General features: G+C 34.2%; 1 protein-coding gene across 1 annotated transcript in view; it reads left to right on the forward strand.

The window, feature by feature from the left end:
* Window positions 1–17419, forward strand: part of LOC150103263 (paramyosin-like) — a 145093-nt gene extending 127674 nt beyond the window's left edge. Inside the window, exons 11-16 of the mRNA XM_090397850.1 lie at window positions 6837–7032; window positions 10040–10168; window positions 12686–12850; window positions 13987–14193; window positions 15105–15305; window positions 16672–17419. Of these exons, the coding sequence (XP_090253976.1) occupies window positions 6837–7032; window positions 10040–10168; window positions 12686–12850; window positions 13987–14193; window positions 15105–15305; window positions 16672–16878 (1105 nt within the window). The 3' untranslated portion in view covers window positions 16879–17419. The remainder of the gene's footprint in view (window positions 1–6836; window positions 7033–10039; window positions 10169–12685; window positions 12851–13986; window positions 14194–15104; window positions 15306–16671) is intronic.
* The last annotated feature ends 5159 nt before the right edge of the window (window positions 17420–22578 follow it).

A 22578-nucleotide genomic window follows, 5' to 3' on the forward strand; every position in this document is an offset into this window, starting at 1 on the left:
TGCAGGAAGGGAAATGTACCAAGCTTCCTCTGACCTAGGGTGAATTTAAAAACCTTTAGTCGTTTATGAACCCATCTGGGTGTCCAACTAAATCTGAGATTGTTTGGTTACGTCCCTGTAACACCACACGTCTGTTAGAAAGGCGAGTAAGCCGTTAAAATAAGGATCATATAGTTTTGTGATTAGTTCTTTGTTTGTCTTCTCGTGTTCCTCTAAAAACTGTTTTATTTCCTATCTCAAAGTAAAAAACCGTTTCAAACAGTTCCCTCTACTTAGCCAACGTACTTCTGTGTATAACACTAAATCGTCATATTCTGCCTCCATTTCTGTTAGAAAAGAAAGAAATTTGAGGTATATCAAGGCCCGATTTCCGCCCTTAATTAGATTCACGCACTTCGTTACAGTTTTCATAACATCCTCTATCTCCAGAATTTTACCACACAGAGTCTCCTGATGTATAATGGAGTGCAATACAGCGCAATTGATTCCAGCCTTCCTTAGTAAACCAATTAAGCCTGTTTGAGTACCACGCATTGATTTGTGCCATCTGTCACAATAGCTGTGAGATTGTTGATGCACCAGTATAACTACATCATAAATGTCTCGACCTTTGGCTGTGTTATGCAATGACTCTAATGCTAGTAGCTCTTCAATAATAACAAAGTCTTTGGAAACAGTCCGAATGAAAATTAGAAGTTGATTCATCCAGAGCCAATGAGAAGTAAGCTGAATCTGTAATAACACTTTTTAATTTATTTAATATGTGAGAACCTCATTTCCTCGACTCTTTTTGTTACAGTTTGTTTTGATAGTGGGAGGCTTTCAAACTCGCTGGCAATTTTATCTTTCCCAAATGCACGTGTCATTTTCACAGAACAGTGTTTTACAAATTCACCATCAGATAATGATTTTTTTTTTTTGGCTTTTGCTATCTCTGCGCTTACAACAAACGATGCCAAGAGTGAGCTGTTTTGTATTGATGTTAGTTTAGTAAAAATAGATTTCTGAGCACTAACCTTTCTTTTCAAATTACGTACAATTTTAGTGCGTACTTGTCCAACGTATTCTTGGTATTTAGCAGCATGGTGCTGTATGTTGTGGTTTTAGGTTATATTCCTTGTGCACAGGGGGACACTGTAACCAGAGCAGAGCAAGTGACTTTCAATGATGCTTTACTCTGGAGCACATAGAAATCTACCACTCCCACTACTACTACAACTCGCACAGAGAAGCAGTAGATTTTATAAATTGAGTAATCTTTTTAAAGCAATTTTGATTCCGTGTTGAGAATATAAATTGTTTCTGTCATCAGAAATAATGAATATAACTAGTATATCAATCAGAAAATCTGCGGTCGAAACTAACAGCTAAATTGATAATATATATAATTTAATATAGTTATCCTGCAGTGGGCCGCACAAAATCACTTTACCGGCCGCATGCGGCCCGCTGGCCTGCTGTTGGCCACCTATGATGTAGATGATAGATTGTAGAGAATCCGTTCTTAAATCCTGCTTGTTCTCTGCTGCTATTTTCAATCAAGAATATTTTTGATTCTATTTAGTATGGTTCTTGTGAATATTTTATAGAGGTGGGACAATAGACATATTCTCGTAGTAGTCAATATTCTGTTTTTCTTATTTTATGGATGAGGATGATTTTAGATGATTTCTATTCCTCAGGTATTCTACGTTCATTTAAGTACCATTGAACATTGCTGCCAGTTTTAGAAAGAGTATTTCCTCCTGCCTTGACATTCTCTATTCTTATTTCATCTATTTCTGGTGCTCTATCTACCTTCATTCCGATTGATTGTATATTCTACCTAATTTGGTAGTATTCTTGGCTCTTTTTTACATTCAGGTAATTTTAGTGTAGTGACGTTTTATATAGATGAGTAGAGCTTGCTTTAGTAAATCCAGACGTAATTCTTTTAAAGTAATAATTCTAATAAAGTAATTCTTTTTATTTTTCTTTTGTTTGTTTTCCTGATATTTGTTCGTTTAGGAGAGCTGGTATTATTGTTTATTTCATCCTTAATTCCATTTCTTTACCTATTTTATACTCCTTTGTTTTTCTGCTGTCTATTGTAGTTTATTCTAAATTCTTGACTAAGACGCTCCTTGTGATTTTTATAGCAGATTCTTCCTGTATTTTACATTGCTTTATTTGTCACTCCAGTCAATCTGCTTTAGTGATTTACCAAACTGTTTCCTGTTGATACATTTCGGTTGTTTAAGGTTTGAAATTGCTCGTGTTTTCGCTTTCTGTCTTTTGTGTATATGAAGAATGGCTCTAATAGTCTGTGATCCGAGTGTATGTCAGAGAACGTTTCTCAAATTGTTCCAACATTTTAATGATTCTTTATGTAGTCAGTTTCCTCTCTTGTTATTTTATTTGGATATTTTCATTGTATTTATTATATCCTCTTTGCGTCAGCAAACTCTGCCAGACGCGCTTTTCTTTCATTTCTATCTTCTTTTCTCCATGGACCCACATATTTCTCTCCAATCTGGCCTTTACAGATTTTGTCATCAAAATCCCTACACACTATTGTATAGGTGCTTAGTTTTTTCTTTTAAGCTGTATTCTATTTACTTGTATAAATATTCTATTGTTCATCGTCAGCTGTAGAAATTGGTGCGTAGCAGACTATTATTTTTATTGTTTCTGTTTAGCCCATTTGAACAATCAGGTTTTCCTACTCTTTCTGATAAAATGTTGCAAGATAGGATATTTTTGGTTTGTTTTGGTCCAACTATGAATTCCACTCCAACAACATTGTTTCCTGGATGTGATTCACCAAGGAAGACCTGGTAATTCTTACATTTTGCATTCGGGATAGTTTGTCTTTTTGTTTCACATATTGCTAGAAAATTAAATTTTAGCTTATCAATCTCTTTCATAGGAAAGTCTACTTGGAGGTCCTTGACCAAATTTCTCGTGTTGAATGTTCCAAGTCACAAAGTCAAATTTTCCATTTTGGCCTGCCATCTTCTGTTGTATTCTTAGAACTCCTACTCTCAAAGAGTTAAATCCCTACCATGATTTGTCGTACAAGATTTGCGCTGAACTAGTGGCCAATGCTTCTGGGACCATCTGTTCCGGTCAAATATCTCACGTCTCCTGAACCAGGTTCTAAATGTATGAAGGACAGTAATCTTGACTTGCTGAAGCTGTGGATGCTACCGTTAATCAGCTGCCATCTTTTAGGTTCTGTGCTGTCCTAATACCATCTAGCCAAGGGTATTCTAGGTCGTATTCTAGCGCTATACTGGACGTGTAGCGCTAGAATATGACCTTTACTAAACCTCCAGTATTAAGTTGCTCGCTGACCTAATTTCCGCTGGGGTTGGATCCAACCTTCCATTAAGTTATTTGGCTTAAAAACTGTCCACACATGTTGTCTGGTGAGTCTGTGATTGGAATGAAGAGGCTGAGAGGTTCTGCTTGTAAGAACCTCATATTAAGCTGTCATATCCCTATTTGAACCCCCACTATTTAACTACATAAAGGTTAGTGCTAATTAAACAATAAATCTAGGGTCAATTCATCATCCATAATAAATTCATTACTCAAAGTAAATTCATCATCACCAAATTTTTGATATGTTCCTTAAGGGAGGGGGGGGGATAATACAGTATATTATGATGGTACAACATGAAAAGTTTACATAATTACTAACTTCCTATACATTTTCCTCCAAAATTAATCTGTTATCTGTCAGGACTCCAACATCATCAGATCTTTATTTCTAAGGCACTTCTTTCTGTATCAATCCCCCTTGATCTTGGTCTTCCACTGGGTCCTTTTCCTGCCATAATTGTAACAAATACGTTTTTCCAATATTTCCTCTCCTGTTTCTGTTTAAGTCATATTACCTGAGATTAGCTCTGTTCACACATTTCTGAATGTAACAATACTAAGTTCCTTCCTAATAACATTATTTTAATATGATTCTGCCACTTATACCATCCGTTCACTACCCTGATCTTTCTCAGAACTCTCATGTCTGTGGTCTTCTGTCTTTGATCAAGTGTTTTATTTCTAACCCAGTTCTCAGATCTATAAGTAGTTGTCTTACAATATAGATACTTTAGTTTTTGATTAATTTCTCTTATTCATAAATTATACACAATTTATGTACTTGTACTGGATATTTAATAGTATAGCATCATCTGAATCAAGGCCAAATGCCCTTTTCATTCGTAATTTGATCTGCATAGATGATGAATAATAATGAATACAATGTGCACCCTTGCTCATATCTGATTTAATAGCAAATCATCTTCTGAATATCCTTCAGTTCTAATTGCTGACTCAAATACATAATATGTATTGCTCGATAGAACAGGTTTTCTCTCATCACCTTATCATATGTCTTTTCCAGATCTACAAAACTTAAATATAGATTTGTTTATAAATTCATTATTCCTAATAAATTCATTAGTATAAGTGAATCTTGTGATGAAGACCAAGCATAGTAATTTTCATGTTACTTTAAGTATTCAGTAAGCAGAGTGGTGATATTACATCAGGAGATGAAAAGCATTTCACAGACGATTATTCATATCATAGAGAAATTCGAACCCGAATTCGTACAAGCCAGCTTGTGTGACTGGTCTAATATGCCTGCCGCAGAAACTGCAAATCATACATCTATAAACATTAAACGAGTTTTTTTATGTTTTGCAAGAGTTCCCAAAAACTCCAATGAGTAAACATAATTCCTTAGAAACCTATCTCAACATTTCAATGCCAGCAAGCTACTTGAATACAATTTAGTATGTTGCTGGCTGGCTGGCTCGTTCATTTTCCTTTCATCTCCTTAGACCACCACTTCCTTTGTATATATTCCTTGAAAACTAACACAGAAATATCCAAATCCAATGTTTCTTCTTTGTTCCCAACTTTCAACTTATACAGGGTATATATAGAAGGACGCCACAGGGTCAACAAACTTTCGTGCTTAGGATAAACATCAAAACTTAGCATGTAGGAAAGTAATACAACTTTCATATTGCAGATGCTTTTACTTTAACTGCAGTTAGCGAAAGCTTGATTCTGAAACAATATATTCTTCTGTTTGAGCAATTTACAATGCGCATTTAGTTTTATAAGATGTAATTCTGCTGTTCTATGATATAAGACAATCTTCTCTGTGTGCTATTCACCTTAGCTTTCACAGTCTCTTAGTCGCCTTCCAGACTCACCAAAATTAGCCTTCGCTGTTGTCTGTTCACTATAAAAGCGGCTGCTAGCTATTAACTTCACCAGCAATGTAACTAAAATAAGCGGGATTCGTTTTCATTCGTTGTATTTTTGATGTACTCTGGTTACCTTATTTGTACGATAACCTGTTTCATGAAAGGTTCTAAACATTTAGCAAAGCGAATCGTGCCTAGATAAGGATTAGATAATCTAGACTGCTGATCTAGGACCAAACATGGTTTTACAAGTCACTTCAGGCCTCCATTAAGCAGGGTGGTGGTGGTTTCACATCCTGGCAGATGAAAATCAGTTACCACCTAAAGTCATTCACATGCATCCGTGCGACAGTAGAATTCAAATCCACAGTCTGTTGATTGGCAAGCGGATACGATATCCACTCTGTTAATCAAATCGACAGACAAGGTGTATGTTGGAATGCTACGTTAGTACTGTTTTGTTTATGTGAAACGTACCCATTTACACTACTCTAGAGAATAAGTATGGTAAGTTTTCAAGCCTATCCAGAAGTCCAATAAACTGTGCATCGGTCTCACACCAAATTCATCTGCGACCTAAAGCCATTCGCAAACATGCATGTCAAAGTGGGATTCAAACTCGCAACTTGTTGGTGAGAGACTGAGACAATCTCTGGTCAACCGGCAAAGCAAAAGGTAAAAATTAAGTACTAGAAAAATAGAGAAAGAGATCTGGGACCATGAGCTATAATGAAGGCTCCTTTGAAAATCAGAGAGCACAGTCGTATTTATTTTGTTTTAAATGTAACAAAGATACATATACTGTATATCAATTGATAATCTATGAAATATATATGGAATAAGAAAAACAGATAAATATATTTGTTTGACTTTATACCTTTACGTTAAGGTTAATGAATAAACCCTTAATCTAAAAGAAACGTAACTTTTACTTAATAACTAATTTATACTAATGAGTACCTAATAACATTTTAATGAATATCCAAAAACAACCAAGCTTCATTGTACTTTGATGCGTTTGTTAACAGTTTTGTTAAATGCCACTTTTACAGTAAATCCTTTTGATTTTCACACACGCAGTCTGTTTGGCTGAGTGGTTAGCTTATCCACTCTTCAACCAAGAGGCGGGTTCGAATCCCACCAAGGGCGTGGATGTTTCTGTGATTGTCCTGCTAACCAATTGCCATATGTACTGCTGTGACTATGTCCTGACGCAGTATGACCTTAATGGTCGATCCCTCGACCATAAAAATGAAATAAACACACACACACACACACACACACACACACACACACACACACACACACACACACACACACACACACACACACAATATCAGTCGATTGTTGTGATATGCAACTACTAAGTAATAGTCCTAGAAGGTCATTCTGGTTATCTCGTAGGTGCTCCGTCGCAACGGCTTCACTCCCTCTGCAAATTGGAAATGCTTTCCTTTCTAGGTTTCTTTTGGGAACTGATGTATTGGAACTAGCTGGATGCAGTATTCGTATTGTAGAAAAATGTTTATCATTGCATTTTTGATTACAACATTCATATTAAATGTGTATTTATCATATCAGATAAGATCAATAAACTTTTTGCAATGAATATTTTTATATTGTTTCTAGTAAACAGATGCAGATAGAACTCGAACAGATGAGCCAAAGAGTAGCAGAAGCAGAAGCCAAAGTGAAGGTGGAAGTTACTCGTATTAAGAAGAAGTTGCAGATTCAGATTACTGAACTAGAGATGTCACTAGATGTTTCCAATAAGCAAAACATTGAACTGCAGAAAACAATAAAGAAACAGTCTCTACAGATTACTGTAAGTTTAAATTTATTTCTTTTATTAATAATAGCCTTCTTCTGTCAGAAATGAATTTGTAAATTAGAAACTAAAATTAAGCGTTTATTGTTATTGTTTTTACCTATCCACCTTCATTTATCCGAACTCTTGAGTCTGCCATGCTTTATTTATTTTTTTTTTAATTTCAAAGAATATTTGGAGTTAAGTGGAACTCAAATGCAAAGCTTTTGGTAGTAGTAGTAGTACGCATCCTTCTGAAAGCGAAACCCACTATTCTCATGTAAACTTCATCAAACGAAACTTTTATTATATACAGTAGGGTTCTCACACCTTTTTCCCACGTGCACCTCCAATTATTACGTGAAAGACTTTTTTTTTTTTGCTATTTTGTAAAGTAAGAATAAACTAACAAAAAAGAAATACTGTGGAAACAATCATAATAATATCCTAAAGAACGGGAAAGAAATGCTGGTGATTCGAATGACTTGAGACAAAGGTACTGCGCAAGCGCAACCAGAGTCCTTATCTTTGTGTGGTTCGTGATGCACATTGCATACTCATAAATAACATTGGCAGATGTTCTGCGTATCGCTGGCGGTGTGCATGTCATAGCATGAGTAAAATAATTTCTCTCTGCCAATAAATAGAGCCACGGGTGTGTTTTTCATTCATTTATAACAGCGATACCCAAACAGTAGTCCTTGATACTTTGATTTTTAATTCAAACTACCTTTTTTTCCCAGTAACTGAGTGATTTTTCATAGATATGTCATAAAAACCAAAACCTTTGTACAATAAATAGATTTCATTAGATAAATAAAGATGGATGAGATTTAAAATCCTTAATACGTCTAATTTCTCTCCCCTCAATTGTAATGGCTCCTTTATTCGCTTTAAAATCCTGTGACCGTCCCTCCGCCATACCAAAGAAAGAAGCTTAAATATACATGTTAGTCATTACATATCAGCGATAAGACACGATTGCCTATTGTAATTAACTTTTAGTTCTTACATTTAAAGCAGATTCATCAGCAAGATGATAACTGCAATTATCCTTGGTACAATAAGAGCACCTTATTTTATCCATGAAGTTGTAGTATTGGATTAAAATCTTGTTGAACACTTCTACAATGAAAATTTGCTGTGTGCAAGTAAGTTTAAATAAAATTTTTAATACTTACTCTCAGTTATGTAATATGACGCTTATATTTTGACTATTGAGCAATCACGTAATAGGCATGTTATATATGATACATAACAAGACAAAACGAATTCTATAAATGCCATTAGTCATGGAAACTTTACGAAAAAAGATCTGATTCATAAAGTGTCAAGACTGACTTTGTTTATAAATCGCACTGCTAATTAAAGAGCAATACATGCTGTGCATGGCTAGATAAGTTTATGTTTGTATAACCAAAGGTATATTGCATCCGTTCGTATTCAGGATTGAAAGTCAGTGTGTTATTACACGAGTTGCTCTTCACGATGTCTGATAATGGAACACGTGCACATGAATTTAATAATTCATTAAAATCGGGAAATTGGTAACCGAAACACACGAACTGATGCAAATAGCATCTGATGATGTATTAACAAACTGCAGCAAGAGCACTAAGATTTCTTTCGGTGAAGTCATTATTCTTGGTGGGAACTTCAGTCCGATAACTTCTATAAGGTTGATGGCTCATCAGAAAGAAAGAAAGCTTCACCTCTGGAAATTGTTTCAAGTTTGGAAACTAACAATCTTATTTCGTTCTATTAAAAATAATATTCATGACATAAGCAATATGTTTCAGATTTCCAATAATTTAATGAGCATAGAAATGAAAGCTAATTATAAAGACATCGGGTGGTTTCCCAGCATAGGGAGTATATATGAATGTCAACAGTATAGTTTTTCGAAATATCATGAACATTTACACTATCCGAAAAAATGAGCTATAAATTCTTTTAGGATAAATTAACATGGATTTCCAACCCAGACTAACCTCAAAAATGTTTCGTCCTTAGAGTATATCGTAACTTAACCGACTAGTTATGCTAACGATCGTCGCCAAGTAGAGCATAATTCAAGTAACAGCTCTTCACATTTAAGGGTTATTACTGGCGACTCCTTAAAATATGGCTAGGCTACTTTCACATCAAATCGATTTTATGCCGTCTGATACTAGGCTGCCTTTTGGTATCATCAAACGAAGACAATTCCCAGTTTTGCTTTTGCATAAAGTTAGGAAATCAGGGAGAGTAAAGTTTCCCGCAGATATTATCCTCAGACTTTTTATATATTGACAGCTGTATATCACGATGCTATGAGTTCGAAGTTTAATAATAATAATAATAATAATAAGCCTCTGCCAATAGTACTGCTTGAAAAATCGCCAGAATAATGTACGAGGATCATTTCGAAAGTTTTACACACTGTACTCCTATTCCTTTTATTAAATCAAACATTTATTTTACAAATTGCATTCCTATGCATTCCTACGTGTGATTAAAAACCGGAGTTTATGGGGTTTTAATCACACATTAAAAAATCATATCTGCCAGCGCAAAGGTCGATTAACTTGGCAAAAGACTTAAAAAAAAAAGTTCAGAAAAAACGTTTTGCTAGTCGATGACTAGATTAGAATTTATAAGGGTCTTTCTTCTGGCGGTCTGACCTTATGGCAACCAGAAATTGTCATAATAGTCTTATGGCATGGTTACAATCGATACGAAACTTGATTTGTTACAATGATACAATAGTTTTGAACTTGACAATTATTAAAAAAAAACCTAAACCCAATATCCATTCGCTTTGAAATGAACTAGAATACAGAAATGGAAATACGGAAATTTTGGGCTGGGAAAGCTGATGATGTAAGTGCAAATTTCTATTTGTGGCTTTAGAAATGAGAATGAAAAAAAAATGACAATTTTGATTTATCTATGTCAGATATGTATTCATTAGCGATGTTTTGCTGTATATGTCTCTTTATATGCATTGCAACTTTCCTAATTTATGATATGTCCTTTCTTTCAGGAAATTCAAGCTCAGTACGAAGAAATCCACCGTCAACTGCAACAAGCTGTTGATCAACTTGGCGTATCTCAGAGACGTTGTCAAGGCCTACAGGGTGAACTAGATGAGATTCGCGTGGCTCTAGAACAGGTAACTGAAAATAGCTGAATTAAAGCAGTTGATTTTATGAAGTAATTGTAAATATTTAAATTTTAATCTAATGTCTCTGAATGTCATCTTTCATCGAAAGGAAAGATAGCATTGTAGAGTACACAACTTTTATAGTATTAGTTTGCATACTTATTTTATTAATTTTAAAGTTTACTTATTATATCATGAATAAATAAAGTTTATTTATTATAAATAAAGTTTATAAATAAAGTTCATAAATAAAGTTATTTATTTTATTACGAATACTTATTTAATGCGATAAAACGCTTCAGTAATAAAAGTGCTGGTAAGAGCTAAGAAATAATCAAATAAAATAATTAGGAAGCAAAAATATTCTTTATAAATATGGGTAGGTGCCATTTTTATATCATTTCTACACAACAGAAGTTGCAGTACCAATGACAACGCAACCACCTGTAATCTATGGATGGGATAATTAAATATAGCAACAGCCTAACATGTAGGTAACAGCTGACCTATTTTTGGCCCAATATCTGAAAAATATTTTTTTTTTCTTATATGAATCCTATCCACTAAAGCCTGTTATTTTGTTTTTACCTTGTCATTAAAATCATTGGTACATAGTGTGGGCATACATGTTGCAGCAGAAGAGGCCTAAGCCCCAACAACTCAGCTGACACTGGGTAACCTAATGGTTAGATAATCCGGCAAGAAATCATGCTCTAGAGATAAAACATTGTTTCAAGTCAAGTGGGGTTTACAGTGGTCTCACACCAAGCATGAAATTCATTCTCACCTAAAGACGATCACAAAACATCTATGCTCACTGTGATCACCTGTTGATGGGAGAGCTCTAACCTCTCGATCAACCAGGATGGAAAATTTTAAGGATATAATATAATAAGCTTAATTTATAAAAAGTTTAAATTCTTATTAATATACATATGCCACTAAATTATAAACTTTTATTTAATACCATGTTGGAACTCCTTTGACCGAATTACAACACATATGCGACTTGGTATTCTACAAGGTTTGCATCTACGTCTACAACACACCAGGCGTTCACCAAAGTCCTTTAACTGGCTCAGATTTAACGGAAGAGGACCTTGCTTCCGAATCTGTTTTTTAACATGTCCCATACATTCTCAATGGGGCTACGATTCGGGTTTGTCATGTCCAGGAAGAAGATGGTGAAAGTCGCTGTCATGTTCGCTGAACCACTGCTGAACAATTATCCTTGTCCGATGGACAGTAGCATTGTCGTTCATGAAACAAATGTCGCCTGTTGGATAAAAAGTTAACACTGCAGGATGAACTTGATTACTAACAATGTTCAGATATTCCAATTTCAGGGAACCTGTTCTGTCAATAGAACATTCCCCACCAAACTTTCTGCGTACCGTCGGTACAAAACAAGGCATTCCCGTGACTCGTCAGACCACATGATTTTTTCCAGTCTTCCAGTCACGGTGTTCCTGACACCACTGTAGACGAACTTTCCGATTATTCACAGAAATCAGTTGTTTCCCATATAGGCATGCCATTGCCAAAACCGATCCTCTTCAATTCCCTGAGCATAGTTTGGTGAGATATGGGTCTGGAACAACCTTCATTAAATGCTTCGGTCAACTGCAGCACACAGGAAGTTCTGTTTGTCCGTACAAGCCTTATCAGACGATGGCGATCTCGTTCCCGACAAGCCTTAGACAAGCAATATGAATTATTTTTCCACTGATTAAACCCGGGATATCTCACCTTTTGAGAAACCAGTCAGCTCAGCTGTTTTCAAAATCGTGGCTTCAGCCAGATGAGCACCCACAATAAGCCCTTTATCGAACTCCGAAATATCCTTTGTTTTCCCATTGTAATCAACACTAACGATTAGTGACCAGCAGCATTCTTCAATAGTTACCTAGAACGCGTGGCGAGGCATGGCCAATTTTGCATATACTCTGCCTAAATGACGTTTACGTATATTTGCATAAAGATTTCTAGTTCAGCGGCCGGTATAGGTATGTGTATAATAAGTATTAAATATTTTTATGGACCATTTAAGTCTAAATAATATATTAGCTATTACTATTATATCCCGTAAAGTTGTTATACTCTGCAAAAGTTCAAGACAAAATAGGGCCTATGTGAGCCAAAAGCTTAAATCCCATTCTGACCATAGTCAGGATGGGATTTAATATAAGATTTATATTCTTATATTAAATCTTAAATCTTATATATTTATAATAATAAGATTTAATATAGAATCGAATACTAAATACACGTAACAGAAGTGCAAGCGCCCGAAAGAAGGAAAGATTACAGGAGAGAAAGAGAGAGAGAGAGATGGTTTTAAAAAAAAGTATTTTAATTTTTAACTTCAGTAGTAATATTTATTAAGGGTATCTATTTATTTTCTAACTAATTTCGATTTATACTAAATGCATTAGATGACATCCAATAAATATCGAATCTTATTACAAATCATTTTAGAATTTTTTTTTACATTAGTTATTCTGATAACTAATATTTCCCTAACAGGCTCTCCGGGCCAAACGAATTTCAGAGCAACAGTATGAAGAATCGCAAACCCGCATTAACGAACTGGTAACCATTAACGTGAATCTTACTTCAGTAAAGAGCAAGATTGAAAATGAGTTCTCTGTCTTGCAATCTGATTATGAAGAGCTGCATAAGGAATTACGGGTAAGTCTTCGATTTTAATATATTTTCATTTCCATCACGAAAAAAAATAAGAGAGTAAGAAAAAAAAGAACGAGAAATGACGACGGTTCCAGCATTCATGAGGCATAAAACTTCATTATTGAACTACTTCTTAGGTTATAAAACTTGCGTGGATTAGATGAGAAAGGACTACGCTAATACTCAGTGGGGTGATCGAAAAATTGGGGATCCTAGAAGTAGTGTGGTAGTAGTTCCTCCAAATATGGTTGAGGAGAAGGATAATTTTTTATTGGTTAATTCTATAGAAAATCGGAAACAACACGACTTAAGAGCCTCTCTTTTTCACCAAAACTTCAAACATAACTCTTGTTACAAATTTCATACAAAGTTTCTATAATTTCTCTTAATCACAGATTACCACTCAGAAAGCACAATATTACTTTTTAAAATATTAAATGGAAACTAAAATTTTGTGTCTTAAATCCTTGTATTACTTTCTCCATCAGTTAACATAATCTTCCCATATAGATTAAAAACATTCACTGCAAAGCTGAATTACAGAATGGCGAATTTATTTATTTTTTTAAATCAAGGAATTAGTCTCAATCTCTTTCCCATTTAGTTATATCTGATACTTGTCATTTAGCGAGATACATATATTTGAAATTACTGGAATGGGAAAAAAATGTGATTACGGATAGGATCGTGTTACGCTGCCTAGTTTTCTTATATTATATTTTAGAATTTTACATTACTGAGCAATTTTATAACTATTTTGATGAATTTTAAATGAAAAACATGATGATATTATTATATTAAATATAATGCAAAAAAGTAGAGTAAAATAATCTTTACGTATTTATAAATCAGTCAGTTACACAAATAGCTCTGGGGCAAGATGTAGAAACAGTCACATAATCATTTATATTTATTCTTATGAAAAAAACATTTTGCACAATAAATAAAGGAATATAATAAATACCACTTGAGACAAGAAATAGAACGAAAATAAATTTGAGTTTTACAAAAAGAAAGGGGAGGCCTGGATAAAATTCAAAAATAATTATCATGTCAAGATCACACTTAACACCTGAACATTTTTTAAAGATATCCTCCGTTTTTTTTTTCTTATCTAATAAGATTTCTTTCACTTACAGGCATGTGACGAACGATTCAATAGATGCCAAATTGAACTAAAAACTACCAAGGATGTATTAATTGAAGAGCAAGAAAGGTTAGTGAAGATCGAATCAATTAAGAAGTCTCTAGAGATTGAAGTTCATAATCTCCAAGTCCGTATTGAGGAAGTGGAAGCTAGCGCTCTTACAGGAGGAAAAAGAGTTGTCGCAAAACTGGAAACCAGGGTAAGCAATTGCAAAATGAATAATGAAAATTTGTTACTAAATAATGCCTACAAAGAACGTTATTGCAAATAATAATTGAACGTGGATTAACATTTCGTTTTTTTATCTATCATTTTTAATCGCACCCTTCGAATCAGATTCATGAGGATGTTGCAACATTTGCTGTTACAACAACAAATGTTGTAACAGCATTGATGATGCAAAGTGTTATAAAGGCTTTTAAACTAAACGTTAATCAGCCTGTCTCGTATGAAGGTGGCAGAGTTTTTATTCATAGAAACTCTGGTTTTTGGTTCAAACAGGCAAACAGGCAAACCGGTTGGAGAAATTGGCAAATAGACGAAATTAACTAACATTAATATACCGGGGTCATAACCACCAACCAAGTCGATTTACTATTTACTTTAAATTTGTTATCCAAAAAGTTAATTTAAATTTAGAAATCCATCATTTTATTTTAAGATTTCTAAGCAAATTACTCTTATTTTTGTGATGAGTTATATTATTAACTTTTTTATAGAAAACCAAATAATAAATGTTATGTTATTCTTAGATACGATTCTAAATATTTTATTGAAGATTAAAATGAAATTCAACTTGTTCAATACCAGCCAAACTTATATTTCCAGTTTTTGTGATGAAAAATTGATAGAAATTGTTTACTCATAAAAATGGTTAAGAATTACTCCACTACATTCATATCTAATGGCAATTTGTAATGATTCGGATTAATTTGGCTACATTAAAAATTATATGTATGTACTTGTATATATATATATTTATTTATTTATTTGAATAAATTAAATATAAAATACAATAGCGCTAATTATTTTCGATTTATAAATGACTATCAGTTGCTAGAGCAACTGTATGTTTTATAATATTATATTTAATTGTGTCTTATTTTTTAGATCAGGGACGTTGAAATTGAACTGGAAGAAGAGAAAAGACGCCATGCTGAAACTCAAAAGATACTTCGTAAGAAGGAGCTTCGCGTAAAGGAATTAATCCTGCAGACAGAGGAGGATCACAAGGGTCTTACCATACTCAATGATGCAGTTGAAAAACTCTCCGAAAAAGTAAAGATGTACAAGCGCCAACTTTCAGAGCAGGTAATAAACTATTATTCTCAAGTATCTGTAAAAGAAAAGGTTGAAGTGGGGTAGCAGATGGGGAAGCAGTTATTTCCTGGTGCCACACTAGGAGAGACTTTTTAATCTTTATTTCCTATTTTATATATTCTGACAAATAACTAGGGAATATTGAAAATTTCCTATCTTCTAGAGAATAACACCTCTATACGCCTTGCAATAAAGTGAGCTTTATTTTATTATTTTTTTTACGTTTTCAATTGGATGAAACACTTCGTACAGCCTGGTTGGACGAATAAATAATGCTCCCGATTTCCAACCAACACACTGTGGGTTCGAATCACACTACGGCATGGATGTTTGTGAAAGTCTTCAGGTGGTATACTATTTTTGTTGTCCACTGTGGGAACACTATTGGGCTTGAAAAAAGAACCACATTGGAATCAATAACAATGATTTTAACCTTTAGTCAACAGATGATACTAAACGTGGGTGGAATTAATATGAAAAATATATTGAATGGTGTGACAGTTAATCTCTTGTTTTTAAATTTTTCTATTATTAATATTGACCTTATCACCAAGGTATGGGAAGGTTTACGAAGTTCCTAAACATACAAATAAATTTTAAAACAGAGAAGAGAGAAACAAACAAACAAACAACAGCAACAACATCGCTAAAATAGCCCAGGTAACCATATTACGATGGTTTGTACCTGTTAATATCTAGTGGTATTCCACCAAAAAAAAGATACTTAAAAAATTACTTTCAGTGCATATTGGAGTAACAACAACCAAACATATATATAAGTTGATATTTATATATATTGCACCCGATATTTCAATTACAAGTGCATGTAAAAAAAAAAGTTTTTAATCTGGTTATTTATTGAATCAGTCAACGTGATCATGCGATTTAATTGCAGTTTTATACTCAATAAATCTGAGGATTATGGTAAAACTTAATTCCAAGGCACATAAGAATATAAATTCAAATATTTCTCTATTTTTGGAGTTTCTGATTTTAGCACAAAAAAGATCAACAGCATCTCACAAACATTACTTATAATTTTTATACTTAATTGTTAAAATGATCATGGGAGAGGATGCCGTAATCATGAGGTATGTTTAGGAATTTAGAACTAACAATTTATTCCTTGCATGCGACTGAATTATGTGTTATACAATCCGTATAAACACTAGACAGAATCTTTGTTGGCAACACAAAAAATAATTCTGCTTTGGATATCGATTTATTAATATTTCATTAAATATTAAATAATAAAAATAAAATTTATTTTATGTATTATAATTTCAGAAATTTATTATTATTTATTGTTATTAGTTTATTTATTTATTATTAATATTTATTTATTTATTTATTGCAGGAGGGCATTTCCCAGCAGAACTTGACTCGCGTTCGCCGATTCCAGCGTGAGCTAGAGGCAGCTGAAGACCGTGCTGATCAGGCCGAGAGCAATTTGTCATTAATCCGCGCCAAGCACCGTTCCTGGGTAACTACAAGCCAACTTCCAGGTGGAGTTCAGAAGATTACTATTACGGAAGAGCAGACTTCCTCCACATCTCAGTACTAAACACTGCCACAAGATGGCGCCGTTCCCTGCATTGTGTGGTGATAGAAAAGATGCTTTGGCAGGAGGGGAAAAATATCAACTTTTATAAAAATCGGCAAAATCCATTGGCGCAAAACCTAGCGGAAAGAATGATTCGGACGACCTGCTATATTGTTTTGTTTTATTTTTAATTTCAGGCACCATCTTTGTAATTTAGTTGTAACTGTTATTCAACTATTCCTTTCCTTGTCTTTTCTTTCTGTCACCGTGTGAGAACGAGTACAGTGTGTTTAGTATGTGGTGCAGTGTTCCACCACCAATTACCTAGTTCCGAGATACCCCCTGCCTCCCACTGTCTGGCAACAGACAGTTACGTGCAGCTAAGAGGGCTAGAGAAGAATGTTTCCTCCTATTTTTTGTAAGGGGAAAGCTAATGAATGTTCCAGCTAATGACCAACTCCTACACTGGTGTTGTCCATTCATTGTAAAACCTTCATTCCTGTCGTCTGGAACTATTTGATGAATAGTAAGAAAAAAAAATAAAATCTTCATTCTGAATAAACTGGCTTTAGTTTAAGTTATTCGCTAATGGATTTAAGTCATTATCACTAATTCCCTATCCATTTATCAGCCTCTCTATTTGTCTATCCCTATCCCTACAGAGGGATAGACATCGATGAAACAGTAATTAAATTGTAACAAAATATTTTTTCTTATTCTTTATTTGAAATATCACATATAATTTTTTAAAAAAGTTTCGAAGATGAAAACTTTGGCACAATACAGTAAAGTAAGCCGTTCCTTGTGTGACTAAACAAAAAAATATAAAGTTGAAGACCACGGGTCCTCAGTATAATTACTCAAGATCTATGTTTCCTAACTTTTTTCATGCTCACTGATATCAAAACTTAGTTTTCTTCATCACGTTTCCATCTGTTAAAAGTTAGTGTATTAACTACTTTGAATTGTAGTTAAATTTTAATGAAAGTCGAATGTAAGAAATTCAATAGGGAAGGGAGATAACATCCTTTAGTTTTATCTAAAAATCATGCAGGAATCGTAAGTAACAGATATACTACTCAGAAACCACAAAAATACATATGAGCAATAAAGTATTAATAATGTATACAGACAAATATTAGATCTAGAGCTTACAAATCATCTTCAGTATAACTGCCAATTCAAAGGTAGGAAAACAACAATAAATTTTACAAGCAAAATACGAGCCCTGTGCTAGAAATGTAATTGAGATTAAGTAAAAAACCTATAATTTACAATTGTTAAATCATTATTGTTATTATTTACTTAATAAGACTTTTCCAAATTTTGGAAATGTTCTTGAAGTCTCTTCATACGGAGGTGGCAAGGTTTTTCTTTCTTATAAAATTTGGTTTTTCATCCCTCCAAACAGGCACATCATCAAAAGCATGTACACAGTTAACAGACATAACACACCTGCTTTGTAGCCTTGAGTGCTTCGCCGTAATACAAAACAACCTACCATTCTGAAATCTCTTCTCAACAGAATGTCCTGTTTGTCCAAAGTATGACAGGCAGCAATCACAAGGAACTCAGAATAGAATTCAGTTATCTCGGCTGGCATCCGTTATGATAAGAAATGACACAAATTTAGCCTGGCTCAGCACGGAATGAACAGTTCATGAACAGTTCGACAACACGAACTATTAGTTGGTTAGTTTTTCTTTCCACATTAATTTCTGGAAGAATTAAGTTTCGCTGATACTCTTTCGTTTAAATATATATATATATATATATATATATATATATATATATATATATATATATATATATATATATATATATATATTTCCCTATATATCTAAAAGAATATTTTCATAGTGGGGTAGCTAGTTCTTATTTGTACAAGAAGAGAATTACAATTATATGTGAAGAATCACATCACAGCTAAAGACGAAGAGGACTGGTTAGAGCGGGTTCAAAATATGTTGACTCATGAGTTGAGGGTGACGCATATGTGATCCTTAATTACTTGGTAGACAATGAGTAGTGATGTTTGTGTTAAAAGGAGAGCAGATGTAGCGCATAGTGTTCACATGATGGCTCATGGAATAAAGGCAATATTTTTTGAAAAAATCATAGCGTTATTAGAGAAAATCGCAAATCCTTTCCTATCACCATAAATATATTTGGATTAAAGAAACTGAAATATTTCTTTTGAACTGTTATATCAGTAAAAATGTGAGCTTTCTTAATACTGAAATAAAAACAGTAAAGCATTTAATATTATTAATCATTTAAGGTTTATTAATTATGCTATCGTTTTGACACTGATAACAAGATCATTTAATGGGTGAATGGTGTGCAAAATATAGTCTCTACTGAAACAAATTTCTCCTGCTGTTCCTAGCTGAGTGACCGGCAACGCTAAAGAGGTCGCTGAAGTTCCAGTATTGGCGGGTTAATCATATCGTAGACACAGGAAATATTCTCCCACACGTACAACAAATATACTTCTTGTGGAAAGTCCTAGGCACAAAATTTAACCCTATTGTTAACTACGGAAAGACAAAATAAGCAAGCCATGCAAAACATTAGTTTCTTTGCGACTTTCAATACTATAAATAGCGAGCTTAAAGCCAATTGCCATCGGATGCAACAATGGCGAAAACACGTATAAACAAATGTTGTAAAAAGTTGACAAAATTATACAAGAAATGAAAAAATAACGGTTGATGTGTAAAACCAGATGGAAGAGTTCGGAAAGGCTGAGAAAGAAAGAAAGACAAATATATGTTTTGATTTTCTCAGGTGAGAACAAATGCGTGTGGACTTAGTAATGAAAAACATAAATACATGTATTAAAATCAAATATTGGATTCTGACCTATAAATTAAAGATTTATTGTAATAAACTGTAATACCCATTAGTATATAAATATTGTTCAAGTTTATACTCCAACAATGGAATGCGAAGATAGAGAAATAAAAAGGTTACATGAGAATATGGGACAAATGGTTAAATTAATTGTTCTGTATTAATGATGAAAGATGACAGATATCATCTTTCATCTTTCGCATATTGTCTTTCATCTCATCTTTCATCTGTAAGATGAGTAAAATCATATGAATATTAATAGTGATAGAAACATGAAAGCTAAAGTTGGAGAGGGCAAGTATTTTAATATTGTAGGACATCAAGTATTGAATACAAGGAATGAAAGGATAGGAGATAGACTTATTCAGTTTACAAAATCACTTGTGTACGCTAAATACCTTCTTCCAGCATCCAAAAAGAAGATTATATACATAGAAGGATTCAGGTGATTATGTTATAAACCAAATGGAATCTGTAATGATAAGAAATAGATTTAAGGATTACACATACCGAAACATACCCAAGAACTGAAATTAACCTTCCCGCTGAAATTAAAATCAATTCTTTTTAATTTCAGCGGGAATGAAAAATTCTTGGATGGCTATCAAAATCCTTATGATGGAATAAAGAAAGAAATTGAAAAAATTCTAAAGAAAAGATTAAGGAAATAAAAAAGATGAATGTAAGACAGCTGAAGAAAAGTGGCTTAGAGAAATTATTAGAAGATTTAGACAATAAGACCGGAAAAAAAAATTTAGATGATAAGATCGAAGAATGGCCTAACGAAGTAAAATGACACATGAAAAAGGACATGGGATAATAGTATTAAAGAGAAAGATATTCTTAGATATAACAATCATACAGAACAGAGAATTTTAAAAAAAAAATCGGTAACGAGAGATAACAGTAGATTCTTGTACAAAAATACAAGACACAACAGGACCATAACATTAGAAAAGGGGAAAAATGAACGTGCAGTGAGGTGAAATACAATAACTCTGGTCCTGATTATATATATTTATATATACATATATAAAAAAAAATTAACAGCCTATTTTTCTACCCACTGCGGGGTGAAGGCCCCTCTCATTGCGGGAAGTTTTGGGTCTATTACTCCCATGTTGACCCTGTCCATATTGGGAGAAGAATCACAAACATCCATGCCTACGCGGGATTTGAACCCGCAGCCTCTTCTCGCTGGAGAGCGGATACGCTAACCACTAGGCCAACCAGGCCGACACACACACACACACACACACACACACACACACAGAGCTTGGAAAGAAGTCAAGAGACACCCCCCATGGACAATGAGCATCGTGCCTAATGAGTCATGTATTTTTAGCCGGTATAAATTGGAGGAATATGATGCTCCCAAGTCAGTGCAACTGTGTCCTGATGAAATGGCTACGAGAAGGGAACTGACGGAGTTTGAAAGAGACTTTTTTTTGTGATCGGATGCCATGTTGCAGGCCTATCTGTTCGGCAATTTTTTGACAAATTGAGCAATCCCAGGTCAACAATCAATGATAGCATACTGAAATGGAAGCGCAGGGACTACTCACAATAGATGTCCCACCACGCTCATCGAACGTGACCGTAGGGTACTAAGAATATGTAAAAATCGATCGTCATTCGTCGGCCGACAGGCTGATTGTGGAGTTCCGGATATCGACTGGAACATAATCGGCACAAAAACATTAGAACCGAGGCTCACAGCATGGGTTTCCATGGTGGAACTGCAAATATGCAAGTCCCCCATTACCCGAACCAACACGCAGCATCTTCAGTGGTGCAAAGAGCGTGTACAGTGCGACACGGAAGATTAGAAAGCTGTGTGGAGCGACGAATCAGCGCTACACTCTCCACCGAGCAGATAGACGGGTGTGGGTGTAGTGGATGCCTGGTGAACGTCTCTTACCAGAGTACGCAAATCCAACTATGAAATTCAGAAGTGAAGCTGTGATGGTATGGTCCTGTTTTTACTTGTATCGCTTCGGATCTCTGTCGTGCCACGAACACTGAACTCCGAGAGATATCTGAACATTCCGGACAATCCAATGCTTCCTACTTGCATCAATAAAGCTGTTGCTGTAACTGTGTAGTTTGTGGACATCACTAAACTTGATTGATCTCCACAGAGCCCTGATCTCAACTCTACTGAACATTTGTGAGAATATATATATATATATATATATATATATATATATGATATAACTGATTGACTCGGTTGAGATTTTGGAAACAGATTAAATGACTATAAGCCGAGAGATAAAAATAGAAACGCTATTTTATTTTAAATAAACCACACAACTAGTTTCGTCTTCTTACTTCATCATGTGCATAATATTATAGAAATAATAAACATTGCGAGAGAAAAAAAATCTAAACATTAAAACGCTAACGTATTAGCATTCGAAGGCCTTTTAAGGGACACTTCCATGGGCAAGGTGCATCGTGCCATGTAAAGGGTCACGTGTTTCTAGCCGGTATATGTTGGCGGAATATGATGCTTCCAAGTCAGTGCTACTGATTTGGGAGCATCATAGACGTGGGCCTAAAAGGATAGTAAGTATCGCATTATTATCATTTTTATTTATTTATTATTTTTTAGGAGAAACAGTTAACAAATCAAGAGAATATAACAAAGATCTGTATTCAAAATTTTGCAGACCTGGAAAAAAAAAGGAATATGGTATAAGGTACTGCAAAGAGAAATACTGTTCAAATTACTTCGGTTATATGGCATAAATGGGGCATTATACGAATCGATATATATAGCCTACTTTAAGTCAACAGTTAGAATAAACAGACAGGAAGACGGTTTAATGGGAAATCAAATGCGATACAAGTGTGCACGCTCCT

This window comes from Typopeltis vanoorti, chromosome 9 (genome assembly GCF_054136105.1).
Source record: "Typopeltis vanoorti isolate ZY-2024b chromosome 9, IOZ_Tvanoo_1.0, whole genome shotgun sequence".
Classification (NCBI taxonomy): Eukaryota; Metazoa; Arthropoda; class Arachnida; order Uropygi; family Thelyphonidae; genus Typopeltis; species Typopeltis vanoorti.